General features: G+C 41.7%; 1 protein-coding gene across 7 annotated transcripts in view; it reads right to left on the reverse strand.

Moving 5' to 3' along the window:
* Positions 1-6,059: 6,059 nt before the first annotated feature.
* The window catches only part of GATA6 (GATA binding protein 6), a 95,868-nt gene continuing 84,705 nt past the window's right edge, over positions 6,060-17,222 (reverse strand). For 6 of the 7 annotated variants that reach the window (XM_069468186.1, XM_069468183.1, XM_069468189.1 and 3 more), the window contains one exon: positions 6,646-7,950. In XM_069468186.1, the coding sequence (XP_069324287.1) occupies positions 7,783-7,950 (168 nt within the window). In that variant the 3' untranslated portion in view covers positions 6,646-7,782. Of the gene's footprint in view, positions 7,951-17,222 lie in introns of all 7 variants that reach the window. The other variant, XM_069468187.1, reaches the window with a different exon arrangement.

Consider the following 17,222-nt stretch of genomic DNA (forward strand, 5'->3'; position numbering starts at 1 on the left):
CACACAACATTTTGGTCAATGACAGACTGGTGGCCCCATAAGATTATAATACTGTATTTTTCACTGTACCTTTTCTATGTTTAGATGTTTAGATACACAAATACCATTGTGTTACAATTGCCTATAGTACTTAGTATAGTTAACATGTTGTACAGATTTTTAGCCTAGGAGCAATAGACTGTACCATATAGCCTAGGTATGTGGTAGGCTATACCACGTAGGTCTGGGTAAGTACACTCTGTGATGTTTGCACAAGAACAAAATTGCCTGATATATTTCTCACAAAGTATTCCTGTCATTAAGCAAGGCATGCTTGTACAATAATAAAACTAATACGTATGAGATTGAAGCACAGATAAACATACCATTGGTGCAGAATAGAAAAATCCAGAAATAGACCAAAATATATACAAAAATGTGTATTAAACATATATCCACACAAGAATTTATACAAGAATACATATACATATGAGAATTTATATATTTTTTAATTCCCATTTTGAATCAGTGGGAGAGAAATGGATTATTTAGGAAATGATGCTGGGACAATTAGGTTGCCATTTGGAAAAACATAAGGTTAAATATATACTCTACATGTCACAACATCCAACAATAAAAATTCCGATGGGGAAAAAATGAAAACCTCAAAAGTAAAATCATAAAAATACTAGAAGAAAACATGGGATTTTTTAAAAATAATCTTAACTCTGGAGTTAAAAATAAAAAGAAAAGAAACATTGCCTTATGTTCTATTAAAAAGAAAAAAGAATCTTAACTGTGGGGAAAGCCTTCCTAAATATTATACAAAACTCCAAAGCCATAAGAGAAATTATCAACAAATTGAATTACCTTATAAAAGAAAAAATCATCATGATTTTTTTTTAAGTATAAACAAAGTCAAACAAAAATGTAGGAGTATATACATGTAAAGTATATTTCAGACAAAGGGCTATTTTCCTTAATATGCAAAAAGCTCTCAAATCAGTGAGACCAATAACCCAGTTGAAAAAATAGGTAAAGAATATGTACAGAGATGTGCAAAGAGGTCACATAAAAGGAACTACAAATGGCTCTTAATTATAGGAAAAGATGTTCAACCTCATTCAAAATAAGAAAAATGTAAAACAAAACTCGGAGAATCAAGATTGACAACAATCAGGATGTTTGATACCAGACTCACATGACTAAGAAAAAACAAACACTCTTGTACTTTGCTGGTGGGAGTACAAATTGGTACAACCTCGGTGAGAGGCAAAATCTATCAAAATAAAAAGTAGATACCCTTGACTCAGTATTGCCACTTCTAGAAATTCATCTTCTAGGTGTAGCTGCACATGTGTGAAATGACAGGTATAGGATATTAATTGTATTGCTTGACTAGCAAAAGACTGGAAACAAATGTCAATAGAGCGCTAATTAAATAATGAACTACCCAGATACACTAACTTAAAAAAGCAAAATGCAAAGCAATGTATATAAGTATGCTATTCCATGTGTAAAAAACTGGAATAGAGATACTTTTATATCTTTATGTGTGTATCTCCAGTCGATGCATTTAATCTATGCAAGAAATAAGAAATTACATCTGGGAGAGAAACAGAGTGACTGAAGAAGACAGGTGAGAAGGACAATTATTTTCCACTGTATTCTAACTTATAACTTCTGAGTTTTGTACTAGTCAATAAATTTCAATTAATGCAAAGGCCAAAAACTGCAGCTTCCTCAGCCTTCATGGGACCCACAGAATCAGATTCTCTGGGGAAAGAGTTAAGGACTGTGCAGTTTTAACAAGCCCTGTGACACGTGATTCTCGGGCACATGGGAGCTGGAGAACCCCTGACACAGAGCATCACTGGTAATGCTCACTTATCAAAACAATAATAGCAACAATGATGTCAGCAGTAATGAGCACTTACTGAAAAAGATAAAGCCCAGGATACCACTGCCAAAATCTTGTGCAAGTTTTCCTGAAAAAAAAAAAAAAGTCTTTGACACAACTAAGCCTGGAAAGATCTTACACAAGGAGGTATTCGTTATGCTCTCTGGTGTTCAGTTTAATCACTATTAATAATTTCACCAGCTTTTTATACTTTGCGAAATGCTTTCCCCTAATCTTTTCAGCTAGGTAAGAGCATAACAAGCCGTACTTGAAGTTACATGAAAAGGGAAAGGGACTCGTTCCAAAGACAGCACGATGCCTCCAAACTCACCACTTTCCAGCTAACCATCACGCACCACCTCGTACATTCTAAAGAAATACCTAACTGGAAGAAACATACACACTTACTAGGTTTCTGCAATCTAGGCATATTTGTGTTGCAAATCATAATTGCGTATTTCTGAGAGCTAGGGGAGAAAAAAAGCCTCAAATCTCAGACAGTGTTGGCTTCCCTTCCACATTCTTCCGTTTCTTCGCCTTTAAATCAAGACGAAAAGACAACATGATGTACTGAAGAGCTTGTACTCCAGAACCATACTACCGGGGCTCAAAGCCTAGCTCTGCTACTGTGCAACCTTGGGCAAGTTACTTAACCTCTCCGTTGCCTCCATGTCTACTGAAACATCTGTAAAATAAGGATAGTACCACCTTGTTTACTTGGTATGAGGATTAGACAAATATATGTGAAGGACTTGGTAGAGAAACTGACACATGGTGCTATATAAATATTTGCTATTGTTAACTCAGACCAGTCTTGGAGTGTTAAAGGAACCGAATTCACAAAAATAAGGGTAAAAACCATGGAAGGAGCGGAGAGACAGGGAGGAAAACTCTGTAATAGCTAAAGAGAAGACACAGAAGGCAAATAACAATGAAAAGTTGGTTGTTTCCAAGAAATAAAAAACCAACTACAAGATATTGAAGCGATGGGCCAAGCAAAGCAAAGCTGTTTTTTCCTTGTTCTGCGGACTGCTCAGCTGCCAGACTTTTCCATTTTCCGGTCTGGGTCTCTATCGTATACGTTTTATATGGGGGCCCCAGAGCAAGGGGGTTCAGTGTTGGGGGTGGTGGCAGCTCTTACTAAGCCCCTGCATTCTTGACTATGACCAGGACGCTCACTCTTTGTGACCTGAGGCTACGTGAGGATTTGGCCTCCACACAGATGAGACCGGAAGCGGATAGAGGAGATTCCAATTCCACCAGCCTCCCTCGTCGTAGAGGGGCCCTAGGAGGCTCCTCAAAGTCGGGAAACAGGCCACAGACTCACTCACCATCCATCACCCTGCATAGAGCCTGCCCTTAGGACTGTGGGACGCACATGCAGACGGAAGGGACCTCCTAGCCCACATCACCTGAGCCCAGGATCCAGGGAGAGTGAATCCAAAAGCCGTAGGGTATCTAGATGATTATCTTGACAGACGGGACCACTAAAAACTGAAATATAAGCACTTCTAATAGACAAACATGCCTTAATCACTCTATTGTAGCCATTTTAAAAATGTCCATTACTTTAAAAGAAGGCCACCAAGCAAAATAAGTATCTCTGGAACGAAAATAGTGACCTCAACTATATAACAGTCACTTCCCTGTGACAGCTACTGAGCAGGAAGAACAGTGAAGCCCCAGTTGTCGTCACTCCAGGTGCCTGGTGCAGATTTGGGGAAGCGTCAATGCTCAGCCTGACATGAGTCTTAGGGGTTTGACACACACCTGCAATATCCTAACTTTCCTGTTAGAACTATCAACCGTAATTTATTTATCTAAAGTTGCAATGAACTTGCGTAGGCTTTCAGCCTACCTACATCTTGCATTTGCATCGACCGAGAACACCCTACGTTCTTCTCCCCTGCACGTCCTACAAACGCCCATCACCTTCTTGTGCCTGATCCTCCCAAACCAACGATCACCGGGGAAGCAGCTTGCTCAGAATCCAGCCACACAGAAGCCACCCCAAGGCAGACCCACCCTCGAAAGATTTGGCCTAGCAAATGTATTATTTGTTTCCCATTTAAAATAATCAAAAAATATCTGACTGCCAATTAGAGCTCCCAAGCAACAGAAGATAACTAGTATTGCCAAACTGACTTGCTATTATTCCAACCCAGAAACAAAATGCATTTTAATTAGCCAAAGCTGCCTGATTCTGAATAAATGTTTGCTCTCTGCCTCCCGCCTTGCTCTCCACACACCGGTTATTTCCATCTCAGAGTCACAGGAATCCACAGATTCCATGGACAACGAAGCTACCACACTACAAATTGAAACCGGTCTGGAATTTGGCAGTAAAGACTTGCTGTGCTGCCCTCCCAGCAGCTAATTTATCTATGATCTGAAATTACATCAAATTTCCAAGGACTGGAGAAAACATTTCCCATGAGCAAAAAGTTAATTTATTTGCACAGGGAAATGAATGGTTCCCTTTGCTTTCCTGACCCTCCCACAGGCACCAGGAAACAACAGTAAGTGACCCTGAAGAGAGACCCAGACAGAGCCTTCACTTACATAAGATCACCTAAAATCAGCCATGGGTGACAGAGGACATAAATTCTGCAACCCACGGTAACAGGTCTGCGGATTCTTTAAGGTGAAGTGCAGCATCTATTTAAATCCATTCCCTATTAAGAAATGACTTGGGCTGGTCCTATGGTAGTGGGTCATCAGAACTCATTAACATTAGTGTTACTAAATTTGGTATACAACCCCCACTGCTAAATTTGACTAGCTAAAAATAAATAAATAAGAAATGACTTCATTGTTTTTTGGTTTTGTATGTCATACTTTGGGGGAAGGGTGCTGAGATTGTGTATTTGGAACAAATTGTCAAATTTCTGCTTTAAGAATCATAGGTAAGAAAGTAATCATTTAGCACACTGACCGCCACACTAGAAAAAAATTTTTATTCTACAAAAATGGAATAAAAACTTTGAAAACAAAATGATCCTTTCTAATTTAATGAAAAATTGGTTATTTCTCACTGTTTTCTGTGTGAGTTATATACAACTTGAAAAATAGTTCTCGCGCCTCCCAAGGTGAAGAGACGTGTGAGTTACATATGCTTCACAAGGCCGTGGGCTCAAAACTAGCGTGAGTTAAATACAACTCACATGGCAGTTAGTGTGTTAAAAGGCCCAGATTAGTGGAGTTTGTTGTATTAGGACAGGCTACAAGAAGCCCCTTCCCCCTTATTTATTTCATGAAAACTAGAAACCTTTCCACTGTGTGATCTAAAAAACAGATGGGGAGCTTTAGCAACCCAGTGACATTTTAGGATTGGAAGGATCAGTATCTGAGACCATCCCCAGAAAAAAGATCATTTGGAAGCCCCAATAAGAAAAATTCACTTTTCAATCAAAGCATATTAACTTTAACAACTCCCAACCAACCAGAAAGCACTCAAATTAATGAGAACTGTAAAATTAAGGGGATCATAATTTTCTTCTGCTGTCAGAGCAGCCCTGTTCTATAAAACGATTAGCCCAAGTCAGACTGGTACCTTTCACGCATCCTCCCTCCAGCTCTGCCACACTCTGGGGTGGAGAGAGTCACCCATTTGACCCTCCTAAGCCTTGTTCAGGAAGCACAGGTGACCAAGGGACACCAGACTCTTACAGACCACAATCTTCTGACAGTGAGGGGACAAAGACGTTATTCAAAGCACCCATGTTGTTAGAGCTTAGGACACACTCTTTTAAAGTCAAGTTAACACTTAACGCTTACTCTGTGCCAAGCACTTTGTACAGATTGTCTCATTTAAACCTATGCGTTTTATGCTATTTGCCTCATTTCACAGATTAGGAGAATGAGCGTTGGATAACTTGCCAAAGTCACAGAGCTCATCCATGGCCAAGTAGGGACTCCCAGCCCAGTGGTCCCACTGCACACCCAGCACTCTTAACCACTGTTCTAGCCCAGCGTTCGGTATCAGGTGTGTGTGGGCGTCACCAAATTCCCCAGACACAGACACGCACCATCCATGGCAACCGACACCGCCCATTCACAGAGAGGCATCCGGCACTACTGAGGAAGACGTCTCTCCTCCTGAAAGACTCAGACTGAACCCCCATAGAATGGGGCTAATGCGTACATGAAAAGAAACAATTATGCTGCACGCTCAGGGAGCCAGAGTTAAACGCCACCATTTCGTGTTGTGAAACAGCCTCCTGATTTCCTGAAATCCACCCAACACGGAAGAGAACGCAAAGAGGCTGGGCTGTTCAAATCATTTCTACATATCTTCTGGGCAATGTTAGGTCTGCAACCTCAGATGAGTTTTGAGACTTCATGGCCCTTTGCAAAAGGAAGGAACTAGAAAGGAAACCGTTCTGTTCTTGGGCCGCAGAGTGTATTTCATTCACAAGAAAATAAGATCTGGATTTTCTAAAATGTTTTGATCCTAAACAGAATGCTTATAATCTCCGATAATGTCATTAACACTGGTTCCTTTTCACTTATAAAAATTGTCCCCAATGCAAATGGAAAGTGATAACTAACTCCTTGTACCAACTTCAAATAAACCAAGATATAAAAGGTATAAAACAGCTCCCAAAGGGCAATGCTTTGGACGGAAGCAATTTGTAAACTCACATGCACTTGTCTTAAGTGAATATCTATGGCCACATACAGAATCAAAATGAGGCTAAAAGGGAAGGAACTCACTGTACAGAAGACAAAACAATACCCTTTTTATTTTTAAAACTCTGGTGAAATAGGTTTCCATATGACATCCCATTTAAAAAAAAATTAATGTAAACCAACCTGCCTGTGGGTTAGTCATACTGTACAGACTTCATCAGAGTGTTTACAGATGCCTAGAGTATTTACAAATGCTATCCGATAGGTAGTAAAGTTTTGTTGCAATTTTTCCAGCATGTATTCCACAGTAAAATAAAGGGGGTATATTGGTGTTCTTGTATAAAAATTCTTAACAAATGGAGAAAGGCAATTTTCCTGAGAGAAGATTTGTTCTTGAAATATTTTTCTTTAACAATTGGAAATATAGAAATGGGATGTAGTTGTAAAAGAAGCAATAAGAATGTCTAAGTTAACATTTTTCTTTTAAATTATTTTAAGTACCATTAAGTTAAATGTTTACATTCATTATAAAAAATGCTGTTAAATCTTATGCAAATGATTTAACACTGATTGCTGCAACGCAAATTGCACTTTTTAAAAAAATTATTGTATACATGGAAGAAAAATATCTCGCTTGCTACCCTGTTTACAAATCCCGACTGGCTTCAGATCAGTCACCCGACACGAACTTCGAGAAACCTCAGGCACAGTGTACGTTTCAGTTACGATGCAGTCTCACAAACTGAGTGATATTCTTGACAAGAGACCTCATCCACAGACGTAGCCTCCAGAGATGTGTACCAAATGGCCTCAAACGATCTTCTCCATAAACGCATGTGAAATTTGGATGTGGAAAAGGTACGAAGAAATTCTGGAATAACCAACATCGATCAGAAGAAGCACATGATTTGGGGCAATACACATAAAACCTTTTTTAAAAAAATCTCTCTCAATAGTCCTTAGCAGGCAAGGCCCTGGTCCTTGTCCAGGTTTCTGGAAGTGGCCCCAGGGTGGCCCAGAGGCAGGCTGGCTGGAGGTGGCCCTGGCTGGAGGGAGGAGGTGACATGCTGTTTCTCTGGCCCTTCCGGGGAACAGCTCCATCTTCTCTTGTTGTTCAGCAAGCCACTTGGGAAATACATCTCTTTCAAAATAAAGGCACAAAAATCACGTTCTGTCAGCACAGTCGCCACTGTCTGGACCGCTGGACAAAATCAGACCCAAGGGCAGCGAGGCCCTCGGCGGAGCCCTCCCCGCCTCCTGGCAGCGTGGGCTCAGGCCAGGGCCAGGGCGCACCAGGAATCCTGTCGCACAGATGATGTGACTTCGGCCGGCGAGGCCAGACTGACGCCTATGTAGAGCCCGTCTTGACCTGAATACTTGAGCTCACTGTTCTCGGGATTGGTGCTCTCTCCCGCACCAGGCATCACCGGGGCACCCGCCTGGCAGAAAAATAGGGGCAGAGAGAAGAGAAGGGGAGAGATGGTTACACTCCTGCTAGGCAAACACAAGGGAACAAACGGTCAGGTCAGTGCAGCAAGGACCAAGCTGCTCCCGGGAGTCCCCAGTGAAAAAGAAACGAAGTCAGCGTGACCGCTCCCCGGCCCCAGCAACCAGGAGCTGTTCCCTGTCTTGCGCGGTGCCACTGACCTGACCTGGCCACGTAGACTCTTAGAAACTGTAGAACTCATGGCAGTAACCACCGGCAGATGCAGAACTGGTCAAAGGAAAGGGGAACCGGAGGAATCCTCTTTGGAAAAAAGTGCCCAAACTCTAAGATCTCTAACAGTGAAACAAACCACACCTCATAGGTAAACGGGGCTTAATAACACACCCACAATCTAATCATTTCGAAAGAGAAAATGCAGAGCACTGCGTACACACACGCTCACTCACACACACAACACAGCCATCAGGCTTAGCGATGATGTTAAAGTCTAAAAAGGAAAGCTACACGGTCCAACGTTCCCTGATAAATGAAATTTTTGAGCACTGACTTCATGGAAAATAAACCCATGCGTATACCAGTTTTAATATCTACCTCATTTACCTTAATTCTTTACAAAAACGGGCCGTGTTTGAAAACAGATCACATTATAAAGAAAATGCTAACATCCTCTATCTGTCAGGATTGTGGCAATCATTAATATTTCTGGAAGCACAAGTTCACCTTTCCCCTGTTTCATTCATTCCTTCCATCCAAACAAAAAAGGCCAAATACAAAACATTACATAATTTAGTAGAATCAAACCAAAATAACTAAAATCTGTTTAGACTACAGTTTGGAAAAACGTTTACTTTTGAAAGACGTTCTGAAAAGTCTAGCCATAATCGTGTACTTTTTCATCCCCTTTTTCCTTCTGAAAGCTCGGAATCCCCCTTATTTCTCCCAGGCTTTCAGGGTTCCATTCCATAAGTTACTGAATTCCTGTTATTTGACAGAGAGAGAACATTTTGTATTTTTCAAGGAATTTCTTTTCTACTTCACAATCTCATTAAATCCTTAAAGCAGCCATTTATCTGGCCATGTCCATGGCACGAGGCACCCAATGTGGTCTGGGGTAAAAGTGGTCCTACCTGTCTCCTTTTCCCAACGAGATCTGCTGTGCTCTTAACCCGCACGACAATGGCGTGAAGCTGGGAGGCAGAGCTTCAGGGGGGCAAACCCAGCAGATCTGATCACCCATCCAAACTTCTCCCTAACTGGGCAGCCCAAGCCTCACCCCTCCGCAGGCAGCCAGTCCTTCCCTTTCCTGGCAAAAATGAGGGTTTCTGAAAATCCAGCCACAAGAGCAGCCCCAAACTTTGGTCTAAATAACACAAGCATAAAGGCTGAAACTGAGGCTTTTCGGTGCACAAAAAAGCAAATTTCACAAAGGCATTGAGATGTCTGAAGTTGAAAATGGATTCTTGTGAAAATCTTGAAATAGCTGAAATAATTCTGTCAAGCCAACAGAATGCTATAGATTTGGTCATACTTATAAACATGGTGATTAACTTTAGCCCTTAATGCCAGAACCTCCACTATAAGCAAATCCAGTGTGGATCCAGATTTAACCCTCAAAGAAATAAACGAAAGGGTGAATTGTTTGGTTTAGAAAGGAACTATTATATAATTGGAAGAGTGAGTTCCCTTATAACGATTTATGTCAGCCAACTTTGCACGGATCTGCCTGCTCCAAAAAAAGGCACATCGGCATGTATCTGACAAAATGCGACTTCGCCACAGGCAAATGTCATTTTCTGAAATGCAGAGGGTGCCCGGGCTGGCTCAGGAAGCAGCCACCTCAAATGGCCAGGAGGTGCTGAGACAGCAAAAGGATCTGTCACAACCACCACCACCAAGAAACATTAGCAAAGCAGCAACTGAGAGCCGGAGACCAGAGCTGGGAGCCTGAGCTCGTCACTGCCCCTGAGGAGCTCCCGGGTAGGTGGGCAGCCAGGACACACACCTGCTGGGAAGTAGGATGTTCAGCTGCCCATTGCCAATGAGACCGGGTCAATGAGCAAGAGTCAGAAAAGGAGTGAAAGAAGGGCAAGGATTCCTGGGCACGAGTGCAAGGCAGCCTGCATGGTGGGGACGAGCTTGGGCTCTGAAGTCCTATCCCGGCTCAGTCACCTGAGTCTCCTCCTCTGTGCACTGCTCATCACGTTACCTACCTCAGGTATGGTTGTGACATAAATGAGCTAATGTTTGCAGAAGCGTCAGCATGATGCCTTGCCATGTGAAACATTCCAGAAAGGGAAGCTATTGTTATTGGCGAGAAAAGGGTGTTCAAAATGAGAGGCAGGCACGCAGGACGTGGAGAGGCGGGGACCTGGCCTGTTCAGAAGAAACGCTGGCCGAAACCGAAGATTATTAAGCAAAGGAGTGAAGACAGACCGTGTGGGAAAGGTAAACTAGAAGGCCTGGCATAACACTTTGTGTGCCTCAGTTTCCTCACCTATAAAATGGAAATAAAAAGAGGCACCTATGTCATAAGGTTGTTGCAAGAACCAAAGTAGCTAATATATGTAAAGCCCTTGTAACAGTGTTTGAGAATAAAGACTTCGTAAGTCTGAGCTACTCTTGTTATTTTATTATTACTGTTAAGGTTTAAATGCCAGGACCCATTTTATTCTCCTCCATTAATTCTTCAGCCCATTCTTCAGACTAAGCTAAGTGACAGTTGCCTCCAGGATGACCCCTTGAAGCTGTCACTGACAGCTCTTTATAGAGAGAAACCAAGACACTTCCACAGCCATTCAAAAGGCTCACTGGCCCTTTTCCAAACAAGCCACATTAAAGAAATCTTGATACCTTGAATACTATTCTTACACCTGAGCAATAATCCCAAGAGCCATTGGTTGAAATAACTCCTGTCTTCTTTTTTCATTCAAAATGTTCAGCTGTATGGCAGGCCAAGAGTCCCACTGTCAAAGGGCAGACAAACCCCAAATGACAGGAGTGATGGGCTCCTGAAAAATACCAGCTCATTTGCAATTCAAACTGGTCGAGTCTGTCAGAATAAAATGAGACGGCCTTGACAGCCTGAGTTTTACATGGGGATAGAATAATATTTAAACATGAAATACTGCAAAGAAAAAAATGTGTGATACGACAAAAGGCTGTCCTTAAGTGGTAACACCGGTCCCTTCACCCACGACTGGTGTAGCTACATTCTGGTACACATGCCTTCCAAAAGGCAGTCAGCCATTGTGTCTAGAGCCATCTAGAAGTTTAGACCCTGCTTAGCCCTATAATTTCACTTTTGGAAATGTATTATAAGGAAATAATTCAAAAGAAGGGAAAGGCTCCACAAAGGAAGCCATCTATTGCAGGGTTCCTTGATAATAGTGGAAACCATGGAAACAATCTCATGTCTAATAATACGGGAATGGCTTGGAAAAGGAGGGCACATCCGCTCAATGAATTATTATGCAATTATTAAAAATAACAAGATTATGTAGCAAAATGGAAAAAATCCTGCAATACAATGTTAAGTGAAAAACACCGAGACATAAATTCTATGTCATAATTACACCATGTACGTTGAAAAAGCCCCCAGGAGAGGGTGGGAGACAGAGGACCAACCAACAGGGCAAGCCTATTAGCCAACTATACCTTTCTTTGGATATTTTTCTGTGAATACTTTAATTGAATGGCACAATAAAATCTAACTTTGGGGATGAACAGAAAACGTTAGTAACAGAAACACACACAGGGCACAAGAACTTGAGAGAGGAGCCAGCCTGGATGGGATCAAAGAGTAGCTTGAAAGAATAGGGAGGAATCAGGGGGGAGGGTGAGAGAAGCCCCCAGGCACTCCTGAAATCATCTCCCTGCCACCTGGTATAGGCTGGGGCCTGGCCAGCCACGCACATGTGAAACACGCTGCTCTATACAAATTTAAACGCTGAACACATTACCTCAATGCATCAGGGTAACTTAAGCTCTCAAAACTAGTATTCTAACCATAGAGGAGTTTAGAATTGGCACCAGCCCCCTCCTTAAGAAACCTTGCTTGTCATACCATGGTTCACCTTAAGTCCCTTTTCCCTACTGGTGATATGCAAGAGCTACCTATTGAGAATCAGTATAATTTGGGGGAAAAATATCAGAGAAAATTTATGATGACCCTGGACCCAACGGACACACAAAAAACATAAGAATAAATTTCAATCGGTTCATATGTTCTCCCACATCTAACTCAATCCTTCAAAAGACTTCAGTTCGGATAGCAGGTATCTCAACACAGCAAAAGCAGGCACTTCACGAAGCTAAACCAACCTAAACAAATGTTCCTGAACAAAAGTGGAGGAGAGAGCTGCGGAATGCCCACAGCTTAACCATCCTTCCTCCTTTCGGCAGGCAGCTGGGGCCAGGCGGAGGTCCTTGCTCTCTCTGGGATCAAAGTGCAATATGAGGGTGGAGCAGAAATCTGCTCTGTGTTTCCATTCACGGCTTATCTGCCCTCCACCCTCCCACAGACAACTGAAAATGGAGGCACTTCCTGTTGAAAGAATGTGTTATCAGCGCCAGACCCAGCCCCGGCTTAGCACTGAAAGCAGGCCAGGCTAGGTGGGAGACGGGCAGGGGAGCCGGGCTGGAAAGCTCCCCCCTAAAGGAATAGATGACTGCAGGGAAAACTGGGGCTGCTGCAGATTGGGACATGGAAAACATCCACCAGGATGTGAAGTGGGCCCAGTCCATCCTTACATCACCCAGATTTTTTTTTCCTGTGAGAAGAAGCCTTTGCTTATTTTGGGGCACATATCCGGAAAGTCAAAGATTTCTGATTGGACAAACTCATGTAGACAAACGCCCAGCAGAGCGTCCGGCTCAGAGTGGGCTACCCAACAACATGCTTCTTTCTCTTTCTTTTCCTTCATTTCACATGTCCCACAATGGGGAGGGCAAGAGACAGCCTCTGATGGGGGATGCCCACGAAGACAGCTCCAGAAAGGTGACAGAGGAAAGGGCACAGCCTTTTCAGGAGAACAACACGGGTTCTCTGGCTTGTGAATGATGTGCATAAATTTCATTTTTGAGTAAGAAAACCAAAAAAGAAAAAAAGAGTTTGGTCTTACAGCCCTCAATCCTCTGTGCTATAGTCTCCCTTCATGCAGTCCTGATTTGAAGAAAGAAAACACTGCACCCCGGGCAGGTTGAAGGGTGAGTGTGTGATCATTCCGAGAGCGTAAGACTTTGATGGTGATCATAATGTCTCCTTAACTCCAAGTCAGACTGTCGGCTTCCACGGCCTCTGATCTGTCCTTCCTACACATCTCAGCGAGTCTGTGGTTACGGTTTTTTCTCACGTGAGGGGAAGCCAGCCGGCCCCCACTGCCAAAGCTCCTCTCTGCTTTTGTAACCTCTAGGTTAGACTCCTGCGGTGCTTTATAGCTGCCTTCCTTCGAAGAAAAATTTAAAACCATGCATAAATTCTAACAAAGGGGAACCACTTTCACGCAAATCTTAACTTCCACTATAAAAACTGTGCTCACTTCAGTTTAGACGGAGGTAACACGGGACCAGACACAGAAGTGACTCAATAATAGTTAAGAAAGTGACACATGAAAGATGATAAATGACCACCCATAGATTCTGTCTCCACCAGGGCAGGTGAAAATCAACCGCAACGAAACCCAGGAATACTCCCATAACGCCTTCACAAAACAAGAGAACACAAGCACCTTCTCTCCCATGGGAGAGTCATCGTCCCTTCAAATGATGCCCTAACTCAGTTTTTAGTAGAATAGCTTTGTTATTTTTTTTAATTTAGCAAACATATTTCTTACTGGGAATTTCACTGGCTGCAGCGACCCCTGCAGCATCCCCTGCCCCTCTGGCTTCTTGAGGACCTGAGGCCAGTTATACCCACACCAAGAGATGCTGCTCTTTTCAAAGAGAGGAAAACAACTCTATATACACAATCTATTCTGGGCAAAGGAGCAAATTGTTTTATGCATCTGTGCACACTCAAACAGCAAGCATGTTATGGTGAAGAAAGGCATCCCTCGAAGTCTCTAAGTACTCTGGGATTATCAGTAAAATACCGATGTACAAATATAAATTGCAAGGGGGAGGGTTTGTCCTACAACTTGAAGTCAATGAGCACACTAAAGAAAAAGCTTATCTTCTGAAATGAATCACAATGGATTGCTCTATTCTAATCTTCAAATTAAGTGGTAAAGGATCCTGAGGCAAGATTTAAAACCTGGTGAATAATGATCTTAATTTTTATAACAAAATTGGCTCTTTTAGGAGTTGGATAGAGCATCTCTACCTCAATTAGAGAAGGCATCCCATGGTCAAAGAACCAAACAGCATTTATAACGCCCTTAAAAACCGCAGAAAGTATTATTAAAGTACTGTGCATCAGAAGGAATAAAAAACTGTTGCTATCCGAGAAATTAAAATCTTTAAACTATGGTTACTTTCTTAACACAATGACTCTACATCTCTAAATTTCCGCATTAGGAAATTAAGGATCTATTTCTAATGTCTCAGGAAGAAAAAAAAAAAAAATGCCACGCAAATAAAGCGCATCACTATTACCTTCCAAGATTATATTTAAGTAGTGCTATTCTTCTTGAACTTCAAAGAGGTCTCCAGGCATCTCCCACTTAATGCTACACAATACTTCTAAGGACCAGATGGTAGGGAATTACTTTTTCCCCTTAGCAGAAGGAGGTAAACAGAGGCTTTACAAACCTTGGCAGCTCACAATACTCACACAGACAGAGCCGTGCTAGCGCCTGGATGCCTGAATCTGTTTCCTTCCAGCTGCTAATCTGCGAACCCCCAGAATAAACTTTTGACCATATTCAGACTTCACCACGAATCAAGCCACTAAATTTAATGAGAGCTTTAAATGTAAAATGTTTGTGTTTAATAAAATAAAAATATGTTTCTGGAGCATGTGCCCCAGCTCTGCTGAAACCGTGCCAGGCCAGCAAGCAGAACGGCAGCGTACGGTCAAGTCAATCAGCACTTAAACAGATACTGACTTGGAATTCTATTTACTCACAAGGCCCCAGCAGGACATTCAAATCAATGCCTCGTTGTGTATTTGTTCAAATCATTCTTAAAATCTGAGGTCAATAAAATAATCTCTTTTTTGCTCATCCTCACCAATTCTGAGTACTTGGCCTTCATCAAACCTGATGTTGACGGACAGCTAAACTACAAACTGTCACGTTGCCAACACCTGTCTTTGGAGCTGCTCTAATAAATTCTTAAAATTTCAGAGAAAATTAACAGGTAGTTCTAAACATGAACAGAGCTAACAAATTGTATTTAATCCATATCCATTGAATCTTCATATTGCTAGTAACTCTTTTGGCAGCCGCCCATGAAATGCATAATAAATTACTTTTGTTCCAGTAAAGGAATTCGTTTTCTTCGAAGATTCATTTAGCAATAACCTTTCAGAGCATTGTAAGCCAGATTTCTTAAATTTGGCCTTGTTTTCCCGTAACATTATTTCATGTTCTTTGACAATTTTTGTATATTCTTATAGAGGCAGAGGGGGAAAAAAACTGCAAAAACAATCTGTAATTTGCAAAGAGAAGTTGTATTGTGGGATGAGGCTGTATGAAATGGTGTTTGGAGGCCAACAAGCTTCTGCTTACACTTATTCTTTACCCAGTACTCTAAGAGCCACAGGGCCATCAGATTGCACTAATGAGTCACTTATTAATAAACCACAGTTCTGTGATAAATGGGGTGGATGTATATGTTACAAACTATTTCAAGAGCAATACAGTTTTACTGTTTCCTAATATACAAAACCATTAGATATTAATGTAGCATAATGTATTTTCTAACTACTCTTTACCATCCTCCAATCTCTCTCTCTCTCTCTCTCTCTCTCACACACACACATGAAAAAAAAAGGGAAGTCTTGAAAAAGCCTTGAAATCAAAATGAAAGTATGCAAACTCCGCATGCTTGAACGTTGTGTGCCGGGTGACGTGTGACTTTCACTCGAAGGCCAATGTGGTCAGACAGGAACGTGAGTTATTAGAAGGGGCTGTGAACAAAGAAAGAAAGGGAGCCTGGCACACAGGGAGCGTGAAGATAAAATGCCAACAAAATATTTATGTTCGTGGCTTGTAGCATGTGGCAAGTGGGATATTAATAACTGTGATGATTGGTCCACTCCCTGGGAGTGGTAACAGCCTGGACTGGGAGGCAGGAGACGTCGGTTCCAGTCTCGGCTTCAACGCTGGCTTGTTCTGTGACCTTACGGAGTCACTCCGGACCCCGGTTTATAAATGAGGCAATAATAATACCTAACCGCAACTCTCTCACAGGCCCTTGTGGGAGATTAATGATTTTTTTAACTCTTTTTTTACTCATTTAGAAAAGAACGTTTTGGACGATAGACTCTGGGAAAAAAAAAATGGGCCTTTGCCTATTAAGAAATGCTTTTTTAATGATTTCATAAAAATGAATAGAAAGCAATTCAAACATTCTGAAAAGTTCCAAAACTTAGCACTCACTTGGGTATGGGTTCAAATCACACCATTAGGGGGATTTTAGTACTGTGATCTTGTATTTGATATTTTTTAAAGACCCTGCAAATATGAATGGGTTTTTAAATGCAGCATCTACAACATTATAAACACATTAGATACATCAACGGTAATTTTTTACTGTTATTTTTCCTACCTAATATTACCCAACTGCCATACTCTTAGTACTATAATACATTTTTTCTAAGTATAATATTGATAAGAAAATTTGCATTAAGTGCCTTACATACATACTTTATCGTGAACAAGTCACTTCTCCAGTACTGTTTTCCCACCTGTTTCAGTGGGAGGATATTTGATGCTGAAATCACTAATCAAGATAAGAAAGCATTATTTCCTCTCTAAAGGTTTCAAAGAGATGAACTGATATCACACACTAATCTAGCATGCTGTGGTGGTCACAACACTGACTCTGCGTCAGCCGGAACTGGGGCCAACTCGAAGCCCTGCCTCTTAATTTGACACATGACACTGGGCATGTTCCTTGTTTGTCCCACTCCGGAGGATGAAAAAAGAAAATGTGCCTGAAGCACCTGGCACATAAAATGTACTTGATAGAAACTACTAGTTTCCTGCCTTCCTATGTCTACTATCTTATAAGAAAGAAAGAACGGGAAAGGGAGGAAACGTCCCAAATGCAAGAGCCCGACAATAAAACTCAAGACCCATGCGGCATTGCTTGGCTCTCAGT

This window comes from Eulemur rufifrons, chromosome 5, assembly GCF_041146395.1.
Source record: "Eulemur rufifrons isolate Redbay chromosome 5, OSU_ERuf_1, whole genome shotgun sequence".
Lineage (NCBI taxonomy): Eukaryota > Metazoa > Chordata > Mammalia > Primates > Lemuridae > Eulemur > Eulemur rufifrons.